The sequence below is a fragment of the Chiloscyllium plagiosum genome, unplaced genomic scaffold, assembly GCF_037043375.1.
Source record: "Chiloscyllium plagiosum isolate Xiang-an unplaced genomic scaffold, Cpla_swu_hap1 HiC_scaffold_7, whole genome shotgun sequence".
Classification (NCBI taxonomy): Eukaryota; Metazoa; Chordata; class Chondrichthyes; order Orectolobiformes; family Hemiscylliidae; genus Chiloscyllium; species Chiloscyllium plagiosum.
In genome coordinates this window covers 66,610,784-66,635,342 of record NW_028270145.1, presented here as the reverse complement: position 1 = coordinate 66,635,342, position 24,559 = coordinate 66,610,784, and the positions used below count along the sequence as shown (strand labels likewise).

At 39.9% G+C, this 24,559-nt stretch overlaps 1 protein-coding gene across 3 annotated transcripts in view; it reads right to left on the bottom strand.

The window, feature by feature from the left end:
- Window positions 1-291: 291 nt before the first annotated feature.
- Window positions 292-24,559, bottom strand: part of LOC122551630 (sodium-driven chloride bicarbonate exchanger-like) — a 285,117-nt gene continuing 260,849 nt past the window's right edge. For 2 of the 3 annotated variants that reach the window (XM_043693863.2, XM_043693861.2), the window contains one exon: window positions 292-2,994. In XM_043693863.2, the coding sequence (XP_043549798.2) occupies window positions 2,916-2,994 (79 nt within the window). In that variant the 3' untranslated portion in view covers window positions 292-2,915. Of the gene's footprint in view, window positions 2,995-3,467; window positions 3,507-24,559 lie in introns of all 3 variants that reach the window. The other variant, XM_043693862.2, reaches the window with a different exon arrangement.

Below are 24,559 nucleotides of genomic sequence, written 5' to 3'. Positions count from 1 at the left end.
TAACAATGTAGCCACCAGCTCATTGCACTTCACACGCCTTTAGAGAATAATTGTTGGATTCTGCTACAGACAACTTAGATTAAAGCATAATTAAGGTGAATGATAGGGATATTTTGAAGATAGTGCATACCAAGGTAATTGGTATATTGGTAGGCCTGCAAGTCAACTTGTACTCACAAGTTTTAATAGCAGCACTGGTGATGGTCTCATGATGTCCAATGCTGTAGAGATCCCAGCTGCTGCTATCCAGGTTCAGATTCATAGCGCTGATGGCATCAAAATTAAGCACTCAACAGTCTCATCAAGTTTAATATTTATGCTCCAGAAGATAAAAGATATTTTAGAAGCATAGTATATTCAATACGGATTAAAATGGAACCAAACATTTTCATAGTTAGCGAAAGTAAAACCCAATTGTAGATTCTACGTTCTTTAATCAACAACACTAGACATATTAATACAATAAATTATGCTTACCTTGTTTTATCACATTTTACAAGAATAGCAAATTTAAAAAGGAACAAATTTAGAGTTGTTCAACATAAGAATGCCATTAAAAATACAGAAGAGCTGATCCATATTGAATAAATCTGTATTTACATTTCTGCATAAAACAACTACTGATATTAACCTTTGTTATGCAATTATAGCATTCCATCAAAAAGATTAAAATAAATTGCTTTGTGAATTTTAATGTTCAGCCATCATATACAGATATAACTTTAATTGAATCACGAATGAAAAACCCAGTTGTGCTAATAGATCTCTTAAACAATACATTTACATACATTAAAAAGATTTGTAATACGATTAAGTGACATTTCTAAATTCAATTAACAAAATTTATTTTAGTGTACTACAGAGAAATGTGTGAAAATTCTAAATTACTGGCCAATTTTAGTTATTTTGTGTACAGATTACAGATATTTTGCTTTTCATTCATTTCACAATGAAAATTTATGTTTTCTTATTGGATTGAACAGGTTCACAGAAACAAAATGGACCCCTTACTAATAATAATGATTAGCTGGTTTTGTTTCTTTGTCAGATCATTGCAAAGCTTTCAAACAGTGCTTCCGAAACTTTTCCTCATTGTAACCTTATTTTGACATTGGAAAAGTGCCTGACTGCTAAATGAGAACTATGATATAGGGAAGGGGACCTGCATGGGGAAGGGTGGGTTGGAAAAATGGGGCAGAAGGTGTGGTGGGGAGTGTGTCTACTACAGTGGAAGCCTGTCTGGGAGAATGAAAGCAGAACTGTTATAAAAGTTCAAACTTCACAGATGGCCATTGCTGCAACCCAGAACTTGCAACCCAGAATTTCAATTTACAATCTCAATTGGGGAAGTCCTCATTTAAAATACACAGAGAAAGTGTACTATAAATTATGTGTGCTATGCAAAATAAACAGCCTCTTTAATATTGCAATTTTAATTAGAATTAAGTTGAATCTTCATTTCGTAGTATAAAACATGATTATTGCTGAAAAAAGACATTTTGTTGACCTTCCATATCTCGCTGTCATCAGAATATTGGAAGAATACAAAATAACATTCTGTACTGTATGACTGACAGTTAATTGTCAAGCTTTATTTAAAGTTAAACAAGCAGTTTTAAATTATTCAAGGCAATGCCCTGAAGAATGAAACAGATAAATTGTCTGTTCCCTATTTTGTTAGGTTAAAACAGATACAATGTTTGTACATGTTCTTTCTATCTGCAAAACACAGAACCCTTTAGATGAACATACATAGTTTCAAGTACACACAAGAGTACCACACAATGAACCTAAGTGCCAATCATAAACTGGTTGTTGGTATAATTCCTACCTATTTAGCAAATGTTGTCCAAACATGAAATCACATCTAATGTTGAACTCGAAGTTTTGGGTTTTGCAAGCATGGGCTTTTGGGGTATGGGTAAATACTATGCCCATAGTGAACAGCTGGAACCTGTCCTTGTGACATATGCCTTCGCATCATATCAGCACTGAAATTTGTATACCACATTATTCACGTATGATAGGCAGAACATCTTTTTACATCATGGCAGCATCCTGTTAGGGGTATACCACTCTTATTGCTACAACACAGTAGCAACTTGTTACAGTCAACTTCACCTGTTGACAAAATGTGCCTTTTTCAGAAACAGAACTACGGTATTATCATTACTATATTACATATTACCAGCAATGAGAAAATCATTGCTTCTCACTGGATACTTTAACAGTAAATCCTAAACACTCCCTGCTTGACCAATGTTACTAACCTTGCAGCATTAAATAAAATCTGTTAACTTGTTAAATATTCATAAATTAACTCAGAATAGATTTAGAAAGGGATCTAAAGTGGTAAATATATTAATTTTCCATAATCATTCTCTCTATGGAAATATAGATCATTTTGTATATCTCCCAGATAAAGCTTTTGCATTTTGCATAATACATAAAATAAAGAGGCTATGAAAAGCATCTAAGAGAAAATATGTTATTGAATGATATATAATGCCAACACTAACTTAACACTTCTGAATAGCTCAGTCTAAATATAACCTTATAAAGCAATATAAATAAGTAGGTAACTACATATTTAAAATGTAAAATCACAAATACTAACTTTTAAATTACAGCTATAAAATCTAGATGAGATATTTGACCAATATGCTACAAGTAGTAAACTGCAGTTTTTTTATATCAAGTGCACATCTGATACACTAATATTTTCACATGTGAAATCTTGAAACACTTACTAGTACCTAATAGTATATTAGTGCATCCAACACTGTTCATAAGTTATTATTTGCTGGTTTAATGGTAAATTGATAGATTGGAATTGAATTTGATTGTATAACTACATATCACACTAATTTTCCACTAATTGAGCAGGTTAAACATGAAACGATTAATAAAGTAGATCAAAGACATGTTTCCCTGTCGATACCCTTCCCTGAGTTGACATTCTTCTCTTTTCTTCGTTCAAGATGAACATGTGCGCTGAAAAAAAACCAGAGAAATATTGAAGTTGCTAAGGTTTAGATATGTTGAAATCAAAATGCAAGTGAATATAACAAGGAGTAACGACAAGTAGAATGTTCCATGCGACTGTTTAGGAAACTGTGCAATTCAAATGAAATTTTATATTAACAAGTCTTATTTCATTCAAATAGCATTTAAGCAAACAATTCAATCTGTCATATGAAAACCATAAAATGAAAATAAAACTAAAACCTTTTACACTTCAACTGTGCACACGGTACACAATCAAATTGTACTTTGGATAACCTTAATAAAGATTCATATTGTTTACACGTATTTCATAAGAATGTTTAAACTTTTTTTCCATTATATTTGTTTCTGTATCGTCTGCACAGCTAGTTTAAATTAGTATGAATAGAGAAAGTGATAAGAAACTGTGCAAGGTAACACAGGCATGAATGAAAAAAAGGTCAAAGGGAAGATAGACTTACCTTTGGGGAACTAGCTTCTATAGAGGTAAGGAAGGGGAGCTTATGACAGAAATGGAATGAAACAGTAGGTTAAGAGAGATGTTAATCCTATCTCAGACATTCAACACAATCGTATTCACATCCTCATGTCATCTACACTCATTTAACATGATGGGGTGCTGAAAGTACTTTTTCCCCCCAAGTTCCACTCTTTCCTAAATGAAGCCAAATTTAATGGAGGAATTATACATATCTCAAAAGCAAAATATTGCAGATGTTAAAAACCTAGAATTTTAAACTGCTAAAAGATTAGAAATATTCAGCATGTCTGGTAGCATCTGTGGTGTGAGAAATAATTGTCAAGTTGCTATGTTAAAGGACAAATATCTGAAACTGGTGGGGGTGAGGAGAGTGCTTTAGGCAGATTCTGATGAAGCCAGCATTAGTCGATCTGGTTAAAGGTAGTCTCAACATAAAAGGTAAAAACAGTAAGACTGCTGGATGAGACATGCTGATCTGTATTTTGTATACTTCAAAACAGAGGATCAGTACAACGAATATGTTAATTTTCACATATTCCTGGTTCCTCACTGGCTTCTCACTAAGAAGCTGTGCTTCGCTGGCCAGGCAACTGTGGCCAGTTTTATTCCAGATTTTGTAAAGTTATTGCGAGGATGCCTCCAAGCATAGGTCTGCTCACCCTCTGTCTACCCAATAATGGAAGACCACAGCGCCTTTTGTGTTGGAATGTCTCTGATTGGCAGATTAAATTTGAGTTCCATCCACCATTCCTAACTAAATGGTGAGAGTGTAATTTAGCCACTAATTGACAACCAAGGTAAAACTACTGCCATTTGGCTGTTGTGAACAATAAAGAATTAGGAAGCCCACCTCATCCCAACTTTGGTGTCCTGACACAAAGCACGCCCCATTTCGCTCTCCACAGACCCTGTCAGCCATGCTGCTTATTTCAAAATCATTATAGATTTTATGGGGGACAGACTCCTCTCTACCCCACCCCCAATTACAGAAGAAAGGTCACCCGAAAACTAATGCACACGAAAGAAACATGCTCCATAGGCACAATGAGTTGCAGATACACTGGACTAGTTTAAAGTGGAACTTCTGGACCCACCCTCAAGAGCTGGCAACCAACCAACCAACCAATCAGATTGACCAGCAGGTCCAACAGCCCCAGTCGTGTCACAGCTCAATAGTGGATGCTGTGACTTCAAAAAGGGGTGGGGAAGGAAGGATGGCTGCTCGAACAAGTCCCAGGCTTTTCAGTGGTAAGGAAATGAAGAAGCTAGGAAGGGAGCAGAACAGCATGCAGGGGTGGGTATTATACAGGGTTTGAAGTAATGGCGAATCAATGTGGGGGGGGGGGGGGATGTGGGGAGGGGCATGTGGTGACTTCAGTGTGTTCAATCCCACATCCTTCCCCTTCTTACTCAAACTGACCTCAAAAGCCATTCTATCCACTCTCACCCACTTGCCCATGCGTCTCCTTATTATGGTGCGGGCAACATGTTATTCCAGTCAATTGACTTGGAAACAAGCTCAACTGACTTTTAATTATTGATTTAAATATGGCAGACAGGCTTCTGAATATAGTGCTCACCTATCTACTATATTCTGGGGAAGGTGGGTAAAAAGGCTGGAACCCTTCACATTCTATGTGCCCTTCATCTATTAAAATTACTCATATTTTGTTATTTTCAAACCTGATTTGTATGTATGAATATGTCCATATCAATGACACAGAACAAAAAAATTCTACTATAAAATCTAGCTGTAAAGTATAGATTATAAATTATCCATATGCTGTTAACAGTAACTATTAACCATTAATTCTGTGTGAAATGAAAATACCCCAAAATAACAACTGAAATTATGATTAACAATTTAACTAACAAAAAGTGACAGAGTCACAAGTTGACATCAAGCCATAAAATTTATAAATGTAAGGATATGAGAAAATGGGGCATGACTAATCCATTCAGTCTTCGAATCTGACTTACTATTCAATGATTCTAGAGAAAAGAATTTTAAAGATATACAACCCCTTCTGTGGAGAAATTTCTCATCACAGCCTTAAAAGGTTATCCCCTTGTACTTTGATACTATCAGTTGTAGTTCTAGACTTTCCCAGAAACATTCTTCTTGCATCTCTCCTATAAAATCCCTTAATAAATATGTAACTCAATAAGATTACTTCTTATTTTTCTAAATTCTAAGGAATATAGGACCTGGGCACAGATTTCTGCCATGACAAAAAAGCCTCTCTGTCATGGTAGAAGTGAATAGAATTTGGATGTAAATTTCCCCAAACACAAACTACCCATTTTTGTGGGTGTGGAGTGGAATCAGGTCAACATTTTTTTTTTAGATTAGGTTACTTACAGTGTGGAAACAGGCCCTTCGGCCCAACAAGTCCACACCAACCCTCCAAAGAGTAACCCACCCAGACCCATTTCCCTCTGACTAATGCACCTAACACAATGCGCAATTTAGCATGGTCAATCTATCTGACCTGCACACGTTTTGGACTGTGGGAGGAAACCGGAGCACCCGGAGGAAACCCACGCAGCCATGGGGAGAATGTGCACACTCCACACAGACAGTCGCCCAAGGCTGGAATTGAACCTGGGACCCTGGTGCTGTGAGGCAGCAGTGTTAACCACTGAGCCACCATGCTACCTATGTGCATTTTATGAAGGCTGCTGGAATTTGAATCAATAGATCCCTTCATAAAGTGAGATTATGGAATCTGGAGTGTGCATACAGGACCTACCTCATTTGGATAGCCCAGTTACCTCTTTGGAGAATTAAGATAACATTTAGCTCTGGAATACCTTTGAAGAAAGATGGCCAAGTACCTCAGGGGTTTGTGCGGTCAGGTATTCTATGAAGATGTTAAATTGATGTAGCAATTTGGTTTAAAATGCATAAATCTACTGTCAAAGAATTGGCAAATAACTTCCAAAACTGTTAGATAATGCCAAGACTGTCAAGATTATCAGTGAGATTTCACGTTTGTATGGAAGCTGTCAATTATGTCAAAAAGCAGTCAGACTGTCAGATAATCGGCTGGCCTTCTTAGCACAGTAGGCAGCGCGTCAGTCTCATAATCTTGAAGGTCCTGAGTTCAATCCTCAGCGAAGGCAAGACTGTGGCCTTTGCCACCGTGCGCGTTTTCTTTCTCTCCGCGGGCAAGAATATTTGCTGGCGGCACGGTGGTTAGCACTGCTGCCTCACAGCGCCAGAGACCCGGGTTCAATTCCCAACTCAGGCGACTGACTGTGTGGAGTTTGCACATTCTCCACGTGTCTGCGTGGGTTTCCTCCGGGTGCTCCGGTTTCCTCCCACAGTCCAAAGATGTGCAGGTCAGGTGAATTGGCCATGCTAAATTGCCCATAGTGTTAGGTTAAAGGGGTAAATGTAGGGGTATGGGTGGGTTGCGCTTCGGCGGGTCGGTGTGGACCTGTTGGGCCGAAGGGCCTGTTTCCACTCTGTAAGTAATCTAATCTAATCTAATCTAATAACTGTCAAAGCTATCAAGTGTTTAACTCTCCCTTGCTTTAAATTTAAAACAAAGTCTGATGTTCTTTTTTTTAAAATAAGTTCTTGTGATTTTCCTCTATCTTTTTACAGATGTCTGCATTACCTTTATAGGATTTGTGCTGCATGACTGATTATACTATATACAATGATAATTGCTAGTTGCCTGTTAAATGAAAAAGCTGAATGACAGCTCAAGGTTGTTGTCGGATACAAATTTTTGCTTTTAAAGAAGGTTCATTGAAGAAATTTCAATCCATTTTTTTTCAAATCAATGATATTTTTAATATCGTAATGTCATCGATTGATGCAACCATATTTGGTGTCAGCACAGCACCTATGTTTATGTTGAGTGTGGAGGATGAGGGACATGTGTTAGCATGTTAATACTAAGTCAGTATATGGGTTATAAAGAATATTGGGGATGAGTGGAGACACCATTTGGCATTGAAAATATGTGGGAATGTCTTGGTTAGATATAGGAGCTGAAGTTGGCAAGGTTTTTGTGAGCAAAACATGGACTGGTATGGTTTGAACGAGCATTGGGGTGGGCCTGAAGTGATGGGTGTTATGGGGAGTACGTGTGGGAGGGTGGGGTTTGGATTTCACTCATTTTTTTTAAAAATAATTTTCCACATCTTGCCAGAACACGAAGACCAGCCTTGCAGCCAGCTCAGCTCTACATGCATAGCCTCTGCTCTCATTCAGGGCCAACCAGCCCATCTTTCAGGGGCCTCAACACAGGCATTCTGTGCATGCGATCAACATGCTGACATGGATCACAGCTTTGAACTCCAGGTCCAGAGGTCATTGCTGCGCATGGACCCAGGAGGTCTATGCAGAAGAAAAAAGGTTTTCTCTGGTCAAATTTGCCGAGTCTTGGAGGTCTTAATCTATTCAATCTCCCCTCATGGGTTAATCACCTTTGTTGCCGTCTCTCTAAAGCTGGTGTATCTTTCCTTGGGGTAAGTAACCTATACTGTACATAGGATTCCTGAGTTGGTGCCACTAAGGTCATAAACAATTGAGCAAGAGTTCTTCATTCTTTAGTTTCTTTGCGTTAAAGGCTGACATGCCATTTGTTTTCCTAACTACTTTCTACATCTGCATGCTAACTTTTTGTAATTCATGTACATGGACCCACAGATTTCTTTGAATGCAAATGTTTCTCAGTTTCTCATGATTTGTTGAATGTTCTACTTTTTGGTTCTCCTCAAAAAGCAGATAACCATCACAATTCCAAAAACTGCACTATCTGCCACATTTTTGCCTATTCACTTCATCTTCCAACTCCATTTGTCATCTCTTTGCATCCTCTTCACAGTCTATTTTTCAACTAACTTTATACCAGCAAACTTTGATACGCTGTACTCAATCTGTTCATCATAGACATTAATATCTATAAATTGAGTACTGACTACCAGTTATAAACTGGCAACCTGAAAATGATCTGTTTATTTAAACCGCTTTACCAGATCACCTCCTTAAATAATGAAACACATTTAAGCAGTTTGGATCAAAAGGCAAAATATATTTATTTATCATATATTACACTAATTTTCATGGTGTTTATTTGATTTCTTACCTTTTGCATTTGCACTACAAAATGTCTACTAAAACACTCAAGCTTAGAATAATAGTAATGTAAATAACATCCGCGATCCCCATTTGATTTTCCAATGTCTGTTGAACTCTTATTTTTTGAAAAAAATCCATCTTGCCCAGTTTCTAAGTGAGATGATAAAGACGAGATGGCTTCAGCTTACATTGCCATTCTTTGCTAAATTGGCAAACCTTAATCCAACCCACAACCGTCTCAGAATAGCTTGATACTACTCTCCATATTTTTAGCTATCAAGTTGCTGAACTGCAGAGTTTCCTCTATAAACTGCTTCATGTATCGACCTCTTTCCTCCTTTAAAAGGCTGCTTAAAACCTGTCTCTGATCAAGTTACGTGTCATTTGATTAGATTCCCTACAGTGTGAAAACAGGCCCTTCAGCCCAACAAGTCCACACCAACCCTCCAAAGAGTAACCCATCCAGACCCATTTCCCTCTGACTAATGCACCTAACACTATGGACAATTTAAGCACAGCCATATCACCTGACTTGCACATCTTTGGATCGTGGGAGGAAACTGGAGAGCCCGGAGGAAACCTGCACAGACACGGGGAGAATGTTCAAATTCCCAAGGCAGGAATTGAACTCGGGTCCCTGGTACTGTGAAGCAACAGTGCTAACCACTGAGCCACCATGCCACACCATTTACCTAATTTCTTCTTCTGAGTCTCATTCACAAATTTCTGAGGGTAAAATCACCAATATTTTTAATTTTGGCTGCACTGGTGTTTAAGTAGGAAAGGATGAGGCTTATCAATATCACACTACATGACTGAATAACCCGTTTGATGCTCAAGGTTAAAGTTTGTACCTGTACTGCCTGAACAATATGGCAAATTTCAGAAGGGATATATGATATTCCATGTCACATTTTCCATTGTTGTTATATAGAGAAATTTTCTTTACCAAAAGCTTCCCTTCGCTGGGAAGGTTCAGTAATGAAGAATGTCTATTTCAACAAGGCACGGAGGTAAACAGTGTTTAATGGACGTACTCAACCAAGAATCAAAATGTTCAGACAGGAAAGCAAAGCAAAGAAGTCCCATTGTAATTTAAATGAAAAATAGTAGAATGGAAAGGTAATATTTTGAATCAAAATTTGGTTCTTTGGTGTAACTTTCATAAATACAATAGTGTCATGTGCTTATTTGTGCAAGATTTTAATTAAGGTCCCTTGAACTGCACTGTTTCAGAAAACTGGCATCTATCAGCATTGGTTGATCATAGATGTGTCGTTGCTACAGTGCAGTAGAAATTGATTAAAATATCAGCATTAACAATAGAACTAGAAGCAAGGAAGGACTACATTCCACACAAAACTTGAACATTCAGACATAATTGCAATCAGTAAATTGAAGGATTCATTAGTAATAATAAAGGCCTCTCTGTTGAACAAAGAATGCTGTAATGGCCTCACCTTCTTGATGCAATATGCAACAACTACTTGTATTTATAGGAAAAGTTGCCATAGTTCTATAGGACGGTAGGGCTGTTCTCTCATTAGAAAGAAAGAGAGAGAGAAAGACACACACACAAAGACAGAGACAGAGAAAGAGATGACTGGTGCTGACTATAACCTGAGAGTCACCATGCCTCAGATGAGGGATGAGGTTGGAAAGGATGGACCTTCATGGTAACCTCAGCCAGTATGAGAATTAAACCCCATGCTGCTAGTGTCACTCGGCATTGCAAAATAATCTTCCAGTCAACTGAGCTAACCAATCTCCCTTATGTATTTACAAAGTGATTTTAACAAGCAAAATCTTCCAAGCCATTTCAAAAAAGTATTACTCAACAAAATATGCTGCCAAGCTATATAAGGAGATATTGGGTGAATGATCCAAGGCTTGATAGAAGAGGCAGGTCTTAAGAAACCTCTTAAAGGAGAAAAGAGAGCTATAGACATGAAATACTTTATAAAGGAACAGTGCAACTTAGCATCTTAGCAGCTGGTGGATATACAATAGCACAGTATAATTGGAGGGTTGTGAGCTGGAGGGGCTTCCATAGGCATGGAGGGCTGAGGTTGTGGAAGGATTTGTGGGGGACAGTACGGTGGTTCAGTTGTTAGCACTGTGACCTCACAGCGCCAGAGACCTGGATTCAATCCCAGCCTTAAGTGACTATCTGTACAGAGTTTGCACATTCTCCTCATGTTAATGTGGGTTTTCTTTGGGTGCTCTGGCTTCCTCCCACAGTCCAAAGATGCGCAGGCTAGGTGGATTGGCCACTGAAAATTGCCCGTAAAGTCCATGGATGTGAAGGTGAGGTGGATTAGCCATAATAAATGTGGGGTTACAGGGATAGGGAGGGTTTGGGTGTGATGCTCTTCGGAAGATCAGTGCTGATTAAATGGGCCAAATGGCCTGTTTTCCAAGCTACAGGAATTCTATGATTTAAAAGTAAGGATGTTAATTTTAAAAGTAAAGTGCGGTTTAATTGGGAACCCATGTAGGTTAGTGAGCAGCAAGATGAGATTAACTGCAACTTAGGAAATAGAAGTGTAACTAGGATCTCAAATTTACAGTAAACAGGAAATTGGGATTGAGTTTTCTTATTCTTTTACAATAGGTAGGTTTCACTGATCAAGGCAGTATGCATTGTTTCTACTTCTTTTTGAGAAGGTGGTGGTGAGATGCCTTCTTGAAATGCTCCAGTCCTTTGTGGTAGGTACATTCACAGTGCTATTCGGGAGATGAATTGAGCAACAGTGAAGGATTGGGGATGTCGTTCCAATTTAGGATGGTGCATGACTTGAGGGGAACTTGCACATGGTGGTGTTCCCATATCCTTCCAGGAGTGGAGGACATGACTTGGGAGGGTCCTGATGAAGGAGCACAGTAGGTTGGTACAATGAATCTTGCCCATGGTATATACTACTTTCACTGTATGTCAATGTTCTAAGGACTGTAATTTTTAAGCTGGTGAATGGGGTGTCCTGGATGGTTTTGTATTTTTTGAGCATTGTTGGAGCTCCACTTATTGAGGCAAGTGGACAATATTCTATCACAACCCTGACTTGAGCTTTCAGGATGGTGGACAGGCTTTGGGATCAGGAAGTGAGTTATTTGCTTCAAAGTTACAAAGTCCTGAGCTTCCATAACACCCAGGAGTTGGAAGCAAGGCCATTCAGCCCATCGAGTCCACTCTGCCATTTATTCATGGCTGATGGACTTTTCAACTCCACTTACCCACACTGTCTCCATATCCTTGCGATATCAAGAATTTATCAATCTCTGCCATGAAGACATTTAACGTCCCAGCCTCCAAGGTGCTCCGTGGCAATGAATTCCATAGGCCCACCATTCTCTGGCTGAAGAAATGTCTCATTTCCATTTAAATCGCCCATGGGTCCTAGTCTCTCCGCCTAAAGGAAACAACTTCCCAGCATCCACCCTCTCTAAGCCATGCATTATCTTGTAAGATTCTGTTAGATCCCCCCTCAACCTTCGAAACTCTAATGAATGCATTTCCAGGATCCTCAGCTGTTCCTCGTATGTTAGGCCTACCATTCCAGGGATCATCCATGTGAAACGCCGCTGGACACACTCCAGTGCCAGTATGTCCTTCTTGAGGTATGGGGCCAAACATTGGACTCAGTATTCTAAATGGGGCCTAACTAGAGCTTTATAAAGTCTCAGAAGCACATTGCTGCTTTTATATTCCAACCCTCTTGAGATAAATGACAACATTACATTCACTTTTTCATCAGAGACTCAACCTGCAAATTAACCTTTAAAAAATCCTGGACTAGCACTCCCAGATCTCTTTGCACTTTGGCTTTATGAACTTTCTCACTGTTTAGAAAATAGTCCATGCCTGTTTTCTTTTTCCCAAAGTGCAAGACCTCACATTTGCCCACGTTAAATCTCACCAGCCATTTCCTAGACCACTCTCCTAAACTTTCTAAATCTTTCTGCAACCTCCCCACCTCCTCAGTCCTACCTGCCTGTCCACCTAACTTCATGTCATCGCCTATCTTTGCCAGAATGTCCCCAGTCCCTTCATCCAGATCATTAATAGATAAAATGAACAACTGGAGCCCCAACACCGAATCCTGCGGAACACCATTTGTGATCGGCTGCCATTCTGAAAACGAATATTTTATCCCAACTCTCTGCCTTCTGTCAAACAGCCAATCCTCAATCCATGCCAGTAGCTCACCTCGAACACCATGGGCCCTTACTCAGCAGCTTCCCATAAGGCACCTTATCAAAGGCCTTTTAGAAGTCTAGATAGTTAACATCTACTGGGTTTTCCTGGTCTAACCTACTTGTTACCTCTTCAAAGAATTCGAAAAGGTTTGTCAGGTATGACCTCCCTTTACTAAATCCATGCTGACTTGTTCTAATCTGACCCTGCACTTCCAAGAATTTAGAAATCTCATCCTGAGCAATGGATTCTAGAATTTTACCAACAACCGAGGTTAGGCTAATCGGCCTATAATTTTCCATCTTTTGACTTGATCCTCTTCTGAACAAGGGGGTTACAACAGTGATTTTCTAATCATCTGGGACTTATCCTGGCTCCAGTGACTTTTGAAAGATCACAACCAATGCCTCCTCAGCTACCTTCCTCAGAATTCTGGATGTAGCCCATCGGGGCCAGGAGATTTATCAATTTTTAGACATTTTAGCTTTTCCAGCACTTTCTCTTTTGTAATGGCTACCATAATCAACTCTGCACTTGACTCTCCTTAATTGTTGGGATATTACTCATGTCTTCCATATGAAGACTGACGCAAAGTATTTATTAAGTTCTTCAGCTATTTCCTTATCTGGATGTAGGTTTGCTTGCTAAGCTAGAAGGTTCATTTCCAGATGTTTCATCACCTTATGAGGTAACATCATCAGTGGACCTCCAGGCGAAGCACTGCTGATGATTGCTGCTTTCTATTGCTATATTCGGGTTGGTGATGTCATTTCCTGTGGTGGTGTCATTTCCTGTTCTTTTTCTCAGGGGGGTAGTCAAACAGAGACATGCATGAGAATTCCTAGAAGTATAGCATTCCAACCGGAACGCTGTTAACAAACACATTGAGTTAGACCCCATATATCACCCCTGAGAAAAAGAACATGAAATGACATTACCACAGAAAATGACATCATCAACCCAAAGAAACCCAAACATATAAATAGAAAGCAGGAATCATCAGCAGTGCTTCGCCAGGAGGCCCACTGAAGATGTTATCTAGTAGAGTGACAAAACGTTTGGAAATGAACCTTCCAGCTCAGTGAGCAAACCTATATCCAGAAGCTCAACCTGAGCTACAAATCTTCTTAAAATTCCCTATTGCCTTATCTCTGAGCACTAGCCTCCCTGCATCAATTTGGAGCAGCCCAATCTCTACTTTTGCTTCTCATTTGTTATGTATTGAAAGAAACTTTGACTATGATTTCTAATATTACTGGCTAGCCTACCTTCATATTTGATCCTCTGTTTCCTTATTTCTCTCTTTGTTATCCTATGTTTGTTTTTTATTCTTCCCAATCTTCAGATTTCCCAGTACTCTTGGCCATTTTATAGGCTCTCTCTCTTTTTCTTTGATACATTTCCTGACTTCCTTTGTCAGCCATGGCTGTCTAATCCCCCCTCCACCCCTGAATAATCTTTCTTTTCTTTGGGATGCACCTCTGTTCTGTGTCTTCAATTATACCCAGAAACTCCTGCCATTGTTGCTCTACTGTCTTCCCCGCTAGGCTCTGCTTCCAGTCGATGTTCGTCAGTTCCTCTCTCATGACCCTGTAATTACCTTTATTTAACTGTAACACCATTACATCTGATTTTGCCTTCTCTCTTTCAAACTGTGGACTGAAATCTACCATATTATGATCACTGCCTCCTAAGTGTTCCCTTACTTTAAGACCTTCTATAAAGTCTGGCTCATTAGAAAGCACTAAGTCCAGAATAGCCTGCTCCCTTGTGGGCTCCATCACAAGCTGGTCCAAAAAGCCATCCTGTAAGTATTCCATGAATTCCCTTTCTTTGGATCCACCGGCAATAGTATTCACCCAGTTCACCTGCATATTGAAGTCTCCCATGATCACTGTGACCTTGCCGTTCTGACATGCCCTATCTATTTCCCAGTACATCTTGTGTCCCTGGTCCTGACCACTGTTAGGAGGTCTGTATGTAACTCCCATTATGGTTTTTTTGCCTTTGTGGTTCCTCAACTCTGCCCACACAGACTCCAAATCATCTGACCCTATATCATTCAGTGCCATAGATTTAATTTCATTCTTAACCAACAAGGCAACCCGCCCCCTCTGCCCACCTCCCGGTCTTTTCATTAAGTTGTAAATCCTTGGATGTTTAACTGCCACTCCTGAGCCCCATGCAACTTCATCTCTGTGATGCCTACCTCATTATAATCATTTATGATGATTTGTACCATTAATTCATCTACTTTGTTATGAATACTACGAATATTCAGGTAAAGTGCCTTAATGCTAATTTTCTTATCCTCATGATTTCCAACATCTCTTGTAATATGTCCTAAGCTATCCTTCCTTTTTGCTTCATTCCTTGTCTGCCTTGAACATAAACCCTGCACACATGCTAATCTGCTGCTTGACTCCATACTCCCGGTCACTTTCCCTTTCCCTTGACTCAAGTTTAAAGTCCTAGTGACCACCCTATTTATCCTTTTTGCTAGAACACTGATTCCAGATCAGTTCAGGTGGAGACCGTCCCATCGGTACAAATCCCCCCGGTTTCCAAAACTGATGCCAATGTCCCATGAAATGGAATCCCTCTTTCCCACACCAATCTCTCAGTCAAGTGTTTACATCCCTAATTTTCTTATCCCTATGCCAATTAGCACGTGGCTCGGGCAGTAATCCAGAGATTATGACCCTCGAGGACCTGTTCTTCAATTTCTTTCTAGTGCTTGATAATCCCCAAACAGGTCCTCCTTCCTAGCCTTGCCTATGTTGTTAGTGCCAACGTGGACCAAAACAACTGGATCTTCTCCTTCCTACTCCAATATCCTTTCAAACCGGCCGGAGATGTCCTGAACCCTGGCACTGGGCAGGCAATACGCCATGTGGGACACCCGATCCGGCTCGCAAAGGATACTATCTGTCCCCCTAATTGTAGAATCTCCTATAACAACTACTTGTCTTTTTGCTCCCCCCTCCTGAATGGCCTTCTGCACCATGGTGCCGTGGTCAGCTGGCTCATCCTGTCCACAGCCCTTTTCCTCATCTGTACAGGGAGCAAGAATCTCATACCTGTTGGACAAGGTCAAGGGCTGAGGCTCCTCCACTCCTGAATTCAGAATCCCCCAATCTGCCTCACTTACAGTCCCACCCTATTGTCCCTGATCACTAACTGAATTTGAATTACTTAATCTACTGGGTGTAACTGCCTCCTGAAATAAAGTGTCCAGGTAACTCTCCCCTTCCGAGATGTGCCTCAGTGCTTGAAGCTCAGATTCCAGATCATCAATTCTGATCCAGAATTCTTCCAGCAACCAACACTTGCTGCAGATGGAGTTCACAATGGGATCAGCCAGCTCCCACATCATACAGCTACAGCACTTCACCTGGCCAGCCATCTCTACTTATTTAATTAATCTATACAAATTTATAAGTTAAATATTTGCTAGTAGTTCTCATTGGTCTTATTCAACTAATAGTAAACTTTTAATCAATCACACAATACACAAGAAATTCCAATTGAAACGCCTTACCTTAGCAACACACAAGAGTCCTTTTTTTTTGCTTGGAGGAGGAAGCTGGGTGGGAGACACTACACATGTAGTGTCTCGAGATTCAGCCGCTGCCCAAATATATACTCGGCAGCCCTCACCTCCTTGCTGTGGCCTTTTCCTCTGCTACTCCTTTAAAAACGGTTCTTGCGCTCTCCCTTCCCGGCAGCCCTCGCTTCTCTCCGCCCTCTCTCCTTGCCCCTCTGTAAAAACGGAGGACCGACTCCCAAGGTAAGTCCCTTTTTAGGTGGGAAAACTTACCCTTCCAGGCAGCCCTCGCTTCTCTCTGACCTCTCTCCTTGCCGTTCTGTAAAAATGGAGCTTCCTTTATAGTCACAATATTTTAACAACTATGCCAGGTAAATTTATGGTCAATGGTAACCCTCTAGGAGGTTGGTAGTGTGGAATTTGATATTGCCATTAAGTGAGAAGGGGCAATGGCTTGATTCACCTTTGTTGGAGATGATCTTTGCCTGGTATTTGTGTAGCAGCAATGTTACTTGGGACAGTTCAGCCCAACCCTGAATGTTTTCTAGCCTTGCTGAATGCTGGCATAGACTGATTCATAATCTGAACAGTTACAAAACATGCAATTATCAATGAGCAACCAGATCTGAAGTTATGGTGGAAGAAAGTAATTGACATAGTATCTGAGGTGATACTTTCAGCCAAAGGTATCTTGAGAAACCTCTGCAACAATGCCCTGTATCTGAGATACCTAAATTCCAAAATCCACAACCATCTTCCTTTGTACTAGGCATTGTTAATATCCAGAAGATGAGATGGCAAAGATAATTTTATGCTTTAAGACAAACGATCTTGCTTAAAATGACTCAAAAATTGACTCTTGCTGGATTTTAAATATTTTGAACTAATTTGAACACAGAATGAGCAAGTTGACTACTTCCAGAAATTACTTCCGTAATTGAAGGAGAAAAGCAAACTCATCATGTCCTAGAATGTGACACCCTTTGCAATGTATGAAAATTCCAGCCAAGTTAATACAAAGGTATAGATGAGATTGTATTTCATTCAGTTCTGAACAAATGAGACCATTGATAGGATTGACTTAGTGCTAATGATTTCACAGTTATTTACTAAAAAATAATGGTTTCTAAAGAGAGAACATCAAATCCTCCTCATTAGCTGAATTTCTCAATCAGAAGTTCTAGTTATGTGCAAGAGCATGGTTTGTTTGAATCTGTGTTACTTATTTTGCTTTGACTTTGTTAGTCAGTCTGGTTGTAAATCTGAAGAGTTAACAGTTCCATGCTTTGCTAAATGCCTGTCTCAGATCTAAATATCTTTCCAAAATCTGATTACTAAAAAGAAGCATGTAATTCACCTTCCCCGTTTACAAACCTGGTACCTCCAGTAATCAATTGTCTCAGTTGTCATGAGAAATGAACTCTGCATAGCTAACTGAAAACAAAACACTAAGTCACCTGAATTAATTCTGTTATTTCTGGTTTTAAGTAAATTGCAATTTGCAACTACTCTCCTTTCTTGGATAGATGAGTGTCTGATTTCTATTTTAAATCACTTTCCCGGATTTTGAATGCTTTGTTTCTATCTAAAATGTGCTGAGCATCATTTTAAATTTGACTTACAAACAGGCTTCAGTGAAACACGTCAGTACCTATTTTTAAAAGTGAGAGGAAAATAATATAAATTAAAATCTAACTCTGTTATGGAAAGTGGAGAATAATAAAAATAATTCAATTTCCCTCTCCTCTTTTCTGTGATGTATGTCTCTAACCTATGGAGGTTCTTCTCCTGATTTCCATTGGCTCCAGTTTTGCCAGAGCTCCTTGATGTCTTGAAATGTTGCCTTGACATCAACGCCAGTCACTCTCAACTCACCTTTTCAGTTCTGTTTTATCCATGTTTGGACCAAGGCTGTAATGAAGTAAGGGACTGAGTGGTCCTGGAGAAACCCAAATGAGCATCAGTGAGCACATTATTGCTGAGTAGGTGTCACAATGATAGCACTTCGACAACATATTCCATCACTTTTCTCTTGTTCAAGAGCAGACTGATGATTCAATAATTGGTACATTGGTTTTGCACTCATTTTGTGGTCATGACATATCTGGACATATGTCCACAATGTTGGGCAATGCTTGTGTTGTAGCTGTTCTGGAACATCTTGGCTAAGGACAAGGCTTGTGCTGGAGCACAATTCTTCAGTACAGTGTTTTCTGTGCTGTAGCCTTTGCAATATAAAGAGCCTTCAGCTATTCCTTGATATGCACACAGATTGAAATAAATTGGCTGAAGACTGACATCTGAGTCTGTGGACCTCAGGAAAAGGTCAAGATAAATTATACACTTGACAATTCTGGTTGAGACTCCTCTTTCATTTATTAAGTGAATTGTCCACCATCATTTATGACTGGATATGACTACATATCTTAGTTCTAATCCATTGGTCAAGGGATAGATTAGCCCTATGTGTTACATGTTGCTTTCTCAGTTTGGCGTGCAAGTAGTCCTACATTATAGCTTCACCAGGTTGACCCTAATTTTTTTGTATATTTGGTGTGGCTTGTGACACGTCCTCCGCATATTTTATTGGACCAGCATTGATCCCTTGTCTTGATCATAACAGTAGAGTCTGTAATATGCCAGGCCATGAGGTTACCATGAAGCTATGATCAAATACAATGTTTCTGTTGATGGCAACCTACAATGTCTTAAGGATGTCTAGGTTTGACTTGCTAGACCTGTTCATATGCTATACAATTTGGCACACAAGATGGAAGGTATCCTCAATATTAAGATGGATTTTGTTTTCTCAAGGACTATAGTGGCTGCTTCAACCTGTACAGAATCAAAGAATTGTTACAGTGCAGAAAAAGGCCATTCAGCCAATCATGCCTGCAATGGAAAATGCATCTGCAGCAGTAAGATTAGTGAAAATGAGTTCAAGTCGGTTTTTCCTCCCGTTGGTAACCTCACCACCTATTACAGACCAATATTAGAAGTCTGCTTTAGAAGTCAGCCAGGTCAGCAAATAATAGTGGTACTGAGGCAAACTCTGTGATACACATCTATGTACATCCTTTGCCTTTGCCATCTTCAGTGCTTCATCCAGTTTTTGTTCAACATGGAGTACCACCAATTCATCAGCTGATGGGAAGGGTGGTGGATTGTTGGTGGTTATCATTGGGAGATATCCTTGCCCATTATTGAGTTGAGACCTTGAGATTTCATGGGATTCAAAGTAAATGTTGAAGACTGCCAAGGCAACACACTCCAGCTATATCCAGACTGCCAAGGCAACACACTCCAGCTGGCTCTGTCCTGCCAATTTGACAGGGCATATTCAGGGATAGTGATAGTGATGCCTGTACAGTCTAATTCACTGAATCATACCTTACAGATAATGTCAGGCTATTCCTTGAGTTGTCTGTAGGACATCTCGCTAAATCATGTCACAAGCCCTCCAATGATGAGAACTTTGCAAGGCTCAAAACATTTCCAAAAAACCTTTTCAATGAGTCCCAGAAGATAATATAATGAAAACTATTTGACAACCAGATTTGTTATTGAGCAACCCATTGGCAAGGTAAAGATGTACTTCAAGTGCCTTGATAGAACTGGTATTGCCCTTCAACTCTCTCAAGCCCTGATCTCCAGATTGATCATGACGTATTCAGCACAACATTGTATTGCAGGATGCATTAAATCTGCAGGGGAACAAAGTACAGAACAGAGAGTCACTGCAGACAATTCTGAGGAGGTGGTGATGGAAGATGACGCAGCCAATACTACCAACAGCAACACACACATTGTTGCCTGAAATTATACCATGAGGGTCCACCAGGGCACCCAAACACCAGTCACATGATAAAGTCAATGGGTACCACTATGTTTTCATTCTACCAATACAAAACACACCTACAAATGACTCCTTTCACAGAGCCCTTATGACCAGTGAGTTCCACAGTGCTGGGACTACCACTTTACAATATATATTAATGACTTGGAGGAAGAAAATGAATGTACTGTAGTCAAATTTGCAGATAACCAAAAATTGGTGGAAAGGCAGATCTCAAGAGGGATATAAACAGTTTGCAGAGAGATATTGATAAGTAGGGCAAAATAAGTAAGGAAGGCAAAAATGTGACAAATGGAGTACAAAATGTGGGAAAATGTGAAGTTGTTTGTTTTGGAAGAGAGAAGAACAGTATTATTTAAATGGAGAAAAACTGCATAAAGCTGCAATACAAAGGTTCTTTGGAGTACTTTTTCCATAAAACACAAAACTGGCACACTGATGCAGAAGCTAATCAGGAAGACAAATGGAATGTGGCCCCTATTTAAAAGGAGTTAAGAACATAAGAGTAGGGAAATCTTACTGCAACTCTACAAGGTGCTGGTGAGGCATATCTAGAGTACTGAGAATAGTTTTGGTCCCCTTATTTAAGGTATTATTTCAAAGAAGGCAGTTCAGAGAAGGTTCACTATGATGATCCCTGGTATGGAGGGATTGTCTTTGAGCAAAGATTAAACAGGTTGGGACTCTATTCATTGGAGTTTAGAAGAATGAGAGTTGATCTTATTCAGACATATAAAATTCTTAAGGAGCTTGACAGTGTAAATGCTGACAAGATGTTTTCCTTAAATGAGAGTCTAAGACCAGAGGGCATCAGAATTCAGAGGTATCAATTTAATACTGAGATGAGAAGGAATTTCTTATTTCAGAAAGTTGCGATCATTGGAACTCCTTGCAATGGAGGACTGTGGGAGTAGAGTCCTTGTGTATATTTAAGGCTGAGATATATAGATTCTTGATCAGTAGGGGAATGGAGAGTTAGGGGAAAGGGCAGGAAGGTGGAAGTTTGGAGTGTTGGACCAGGGTCCTAGGCTTGAAGGGCAGAACAGCCTATCTTCTGGTCTTTTATTAATAAGTTTTGAGGAGATTTGTAGCTCTTATTAAATATCAATTCATCACAAATGAAAAACCCATTTGCCAGGCTGAAGGCAAAAAATGGGCAAGATGGGGAATTGGTAGAAATAGATAACATTTTCAGGGCTCAAATCAAAAACAGAAACTTAACATTCTAACAGTGTGTCATACAATCATGTGCATACCCTTGTACAATTACAAATCTTTCCTTCCCAGTGCATCTATATCGTTCTTAAATCCTATGGCTTCAGCAGAAATACAGTCAGAACACTCAGGAATTTGTCCTGAATGCTAAGTTGCATATGGTTAGCATTCTCTGAATGTTGGAGCCCATGCCAAAGATTGTTCCATTTAGCAGTGAGGCAGCAGACTCAGCTATCAGGAAACAAATCTGCAAGTGTGGCATTAACTAGAGTGGAGGTGACTGCAATGGTTAAGAACGGAAACAGCCTTGAGATAACCATGCTGTTCCAAGTCCCCTTTCATCATTATCCCTCTCATGTTCCACTCTGCTACTATGTTAGCAATGAGCTGGAGTGTACTTTGCAATAGATTAGTGTTGCCAAGATTAGGGTAACAAGAATTCCAGATAAAATGGCATTCAACATGTTCAGTAATGGACAAAGAGATCACCCCAAAGGCTTGGTTCATCAATAATATTCATGCTTCCCAGGCTTGAGAGAGGTTCTTCAATCCCTCTACATGCGATCACAGTGTAGCTGGAATGCTTAGTAATACATCACATCTATTTAGAGCTACGCCTTGTCAAATAACAAGGTTTAGCTTCTGCATGTAGCTGTGCAGATCTTCAAAAATCCTGCACCCTCTGATGCAGACTCTGCATTGTTCTGCATGTCTCCAAAGTCTGCTCATCTTCATTTTTGATGTGCAATTCATCATGTGATGAATCTTTGTGATGTGATGCATCTTCTTTACATGGTTTGCATGAATCCCATTTCTATGTGCCCCGAAATGAGTTGCCTTCTCTGATTACTCATCATTACCCTCCTTAACCACCTCTTGCAGCTCACATGAAGGTCCTTTGGGAGATTAAAAACATGAATCAGAATTGTAGTGAAACTAAGATAGTTTTAGGTGATCATCATTCACTTGGTCATAGTTCACTCACACCATGAATAAGTGGTGCATGCCATGTTTGATATTTAATTCCATCACTGGGTAGCTGCATGACTCCACCTCTGATAGTTAAGCATAAGGTGGCTCTGGCAAGATCCACACTGCCCACCTCTGCAGTTGTCAATTGCAAGACTGCCCCTACTTCTCTCCTTTTTCCTCATGTCGAGTCCTCTTTTCCTGAAGTAAAAAAGGGTGAAATCTGTATGAGTCACAGAAATTTATTAATGAATGGATAATATGTATTTGTTGATGGTGACTATGAGTTAGAGGCATGATATTACATAAGGCTGAGAATGAGTGTCATGGTGGATGGACAGATGAGGTGCAAGGAAGTACATGGACAGAAAAGATGGTTGCAGTGCGAGCTACTTATATTAGGAATGATACTACTCTTGGGAAGGGAAAGAGATGGTATTGGTATGATGCAGTGTATAGTTGGGTGTGCTCACCTTTACATTTCAGTCCCTGTCACACTGCCTTAGTTTCACTGGCCGGTTTCTTCCTCCCGTAAGTAAGAAACAGCATCTCCTGCAGGCCCTGAAAGCCTCCAGAATCATATCTAGAGAGTCATCAGTAAAACGAGGCACAGACTTTACAAATGCACACCGCATTTTGCTAATTCATTGTGCCACCTTCCAAATTCCAAAATGCATCAAATTTCCTGTTCCCTACATCCCTTTAAATATAAGAGTTAAATTGACTCACATAAGACCATAGAATTCCTACAGTGTGGAAGCAGGCCATTCAGCTCATTGAGTCCACACTGACTCTCCAAAGAGCATCCCAGCCAGACTCAATCCACTACCCTATTCCTGTAACCCTGCATTTCCTGTGGTTAATCCAACTAGCCTGCACATCCCTGGACACTAAGGGCAATTTAGCATAGCCCATCAATCCTACTGAATCCCCTTTGTATCCTCTCTTGTGCAATCTCAACCTTCTTATAGCTCAACAATTAGGATGACATGCTTTTCTCCAGTTATGGCTTAACTAACCTTTTATACAACCCCATCATAACCTCCCCATTCTTGTATTTCCTGCCTTGACTAATAAAGGCAATGCCTTCTTAACAGCTATATCTACTTATCCTGCTGTCTTCAAGGATCTACAGACATGCACACCAAGGTCTCTCTCTGATAAAAGCAAAATAGTCTGGATGTTGGAAAATTGAAATAAAACAAAGTGCTGGAGAAACTCAAGTCTGGTATCATCTTTGGAGAGAAAAACAGACTTTATGCTTTCAGTTCTGAATGAGTTGTCTTTGGAACTGAAAGGAGCTGGAATACAGTTGTTTTTATGTTAGTACCAGACAGGGAAGAAGAGCAAGGTGTACAAATGGTGAGCATGGCCAGAAAAAAAGACAAAGACAGTGACAAAATTGGTAAAGGAGAAATTCAGATGTAAAATCGGTGTAAATATTGACTGTGAAAAGGAGATACTGCGTCTGCTCTGCTGAGAACAAAGTCTACAAATCAATGCTGTGGGAGGATGGGGATGTAAGAAAAATGGAATACAGAGATCATACTCTGAAACTATGGAGCTCAATACTGAGTCCCAGAGGCTGCAAAGTGCCGAAGTTTATTGTTGTTGTTGTTCCTCCAGCTTGTGTTGAGCTTCACTAGAACACTATTGTAGGTCAAGGATGAGTTGTTAGCATGGGAGCAAGGTGGTTTTATTAAAATGGAAAACAACTGCATCTCCTGAAGCTGTGGGATGACCACATCTAAAAACATGCTATCTATGCAACTCTCAGCCTCGTAAGTGCAATGCTGTGCCTCCAGCCAATGCTTAAACTCTATAACCACTAGTCTAACTGGTCAAACTGATGGACTTCTTGCAGGTGAGATGGCTCATCCATTCCTGATGAAGGGCTTTTGTCTGAAACATTGATTTTCCTGCTCCTCAGATGCTGCCTGACCTGCTGTGCTTTTCCAGCATCACTCTAATCTAGACTCTGACCTCCAGCATCTGCAGTCCTCACTTTCGCCTATGGCTCAAACTGCCAGGGGTGACTAAGACTTCTCACTACTGCCAGCTATGCAACCCATACAACTGACCTCCCCTGCCATACCTTTCAGTAAGTTATTCTTATTCTAAATTTAAGCAGAGGAAAAGGCCATTTGGCGCATTGAGTCTGCACCATCAAAAACAACCACCTAATTATTCTA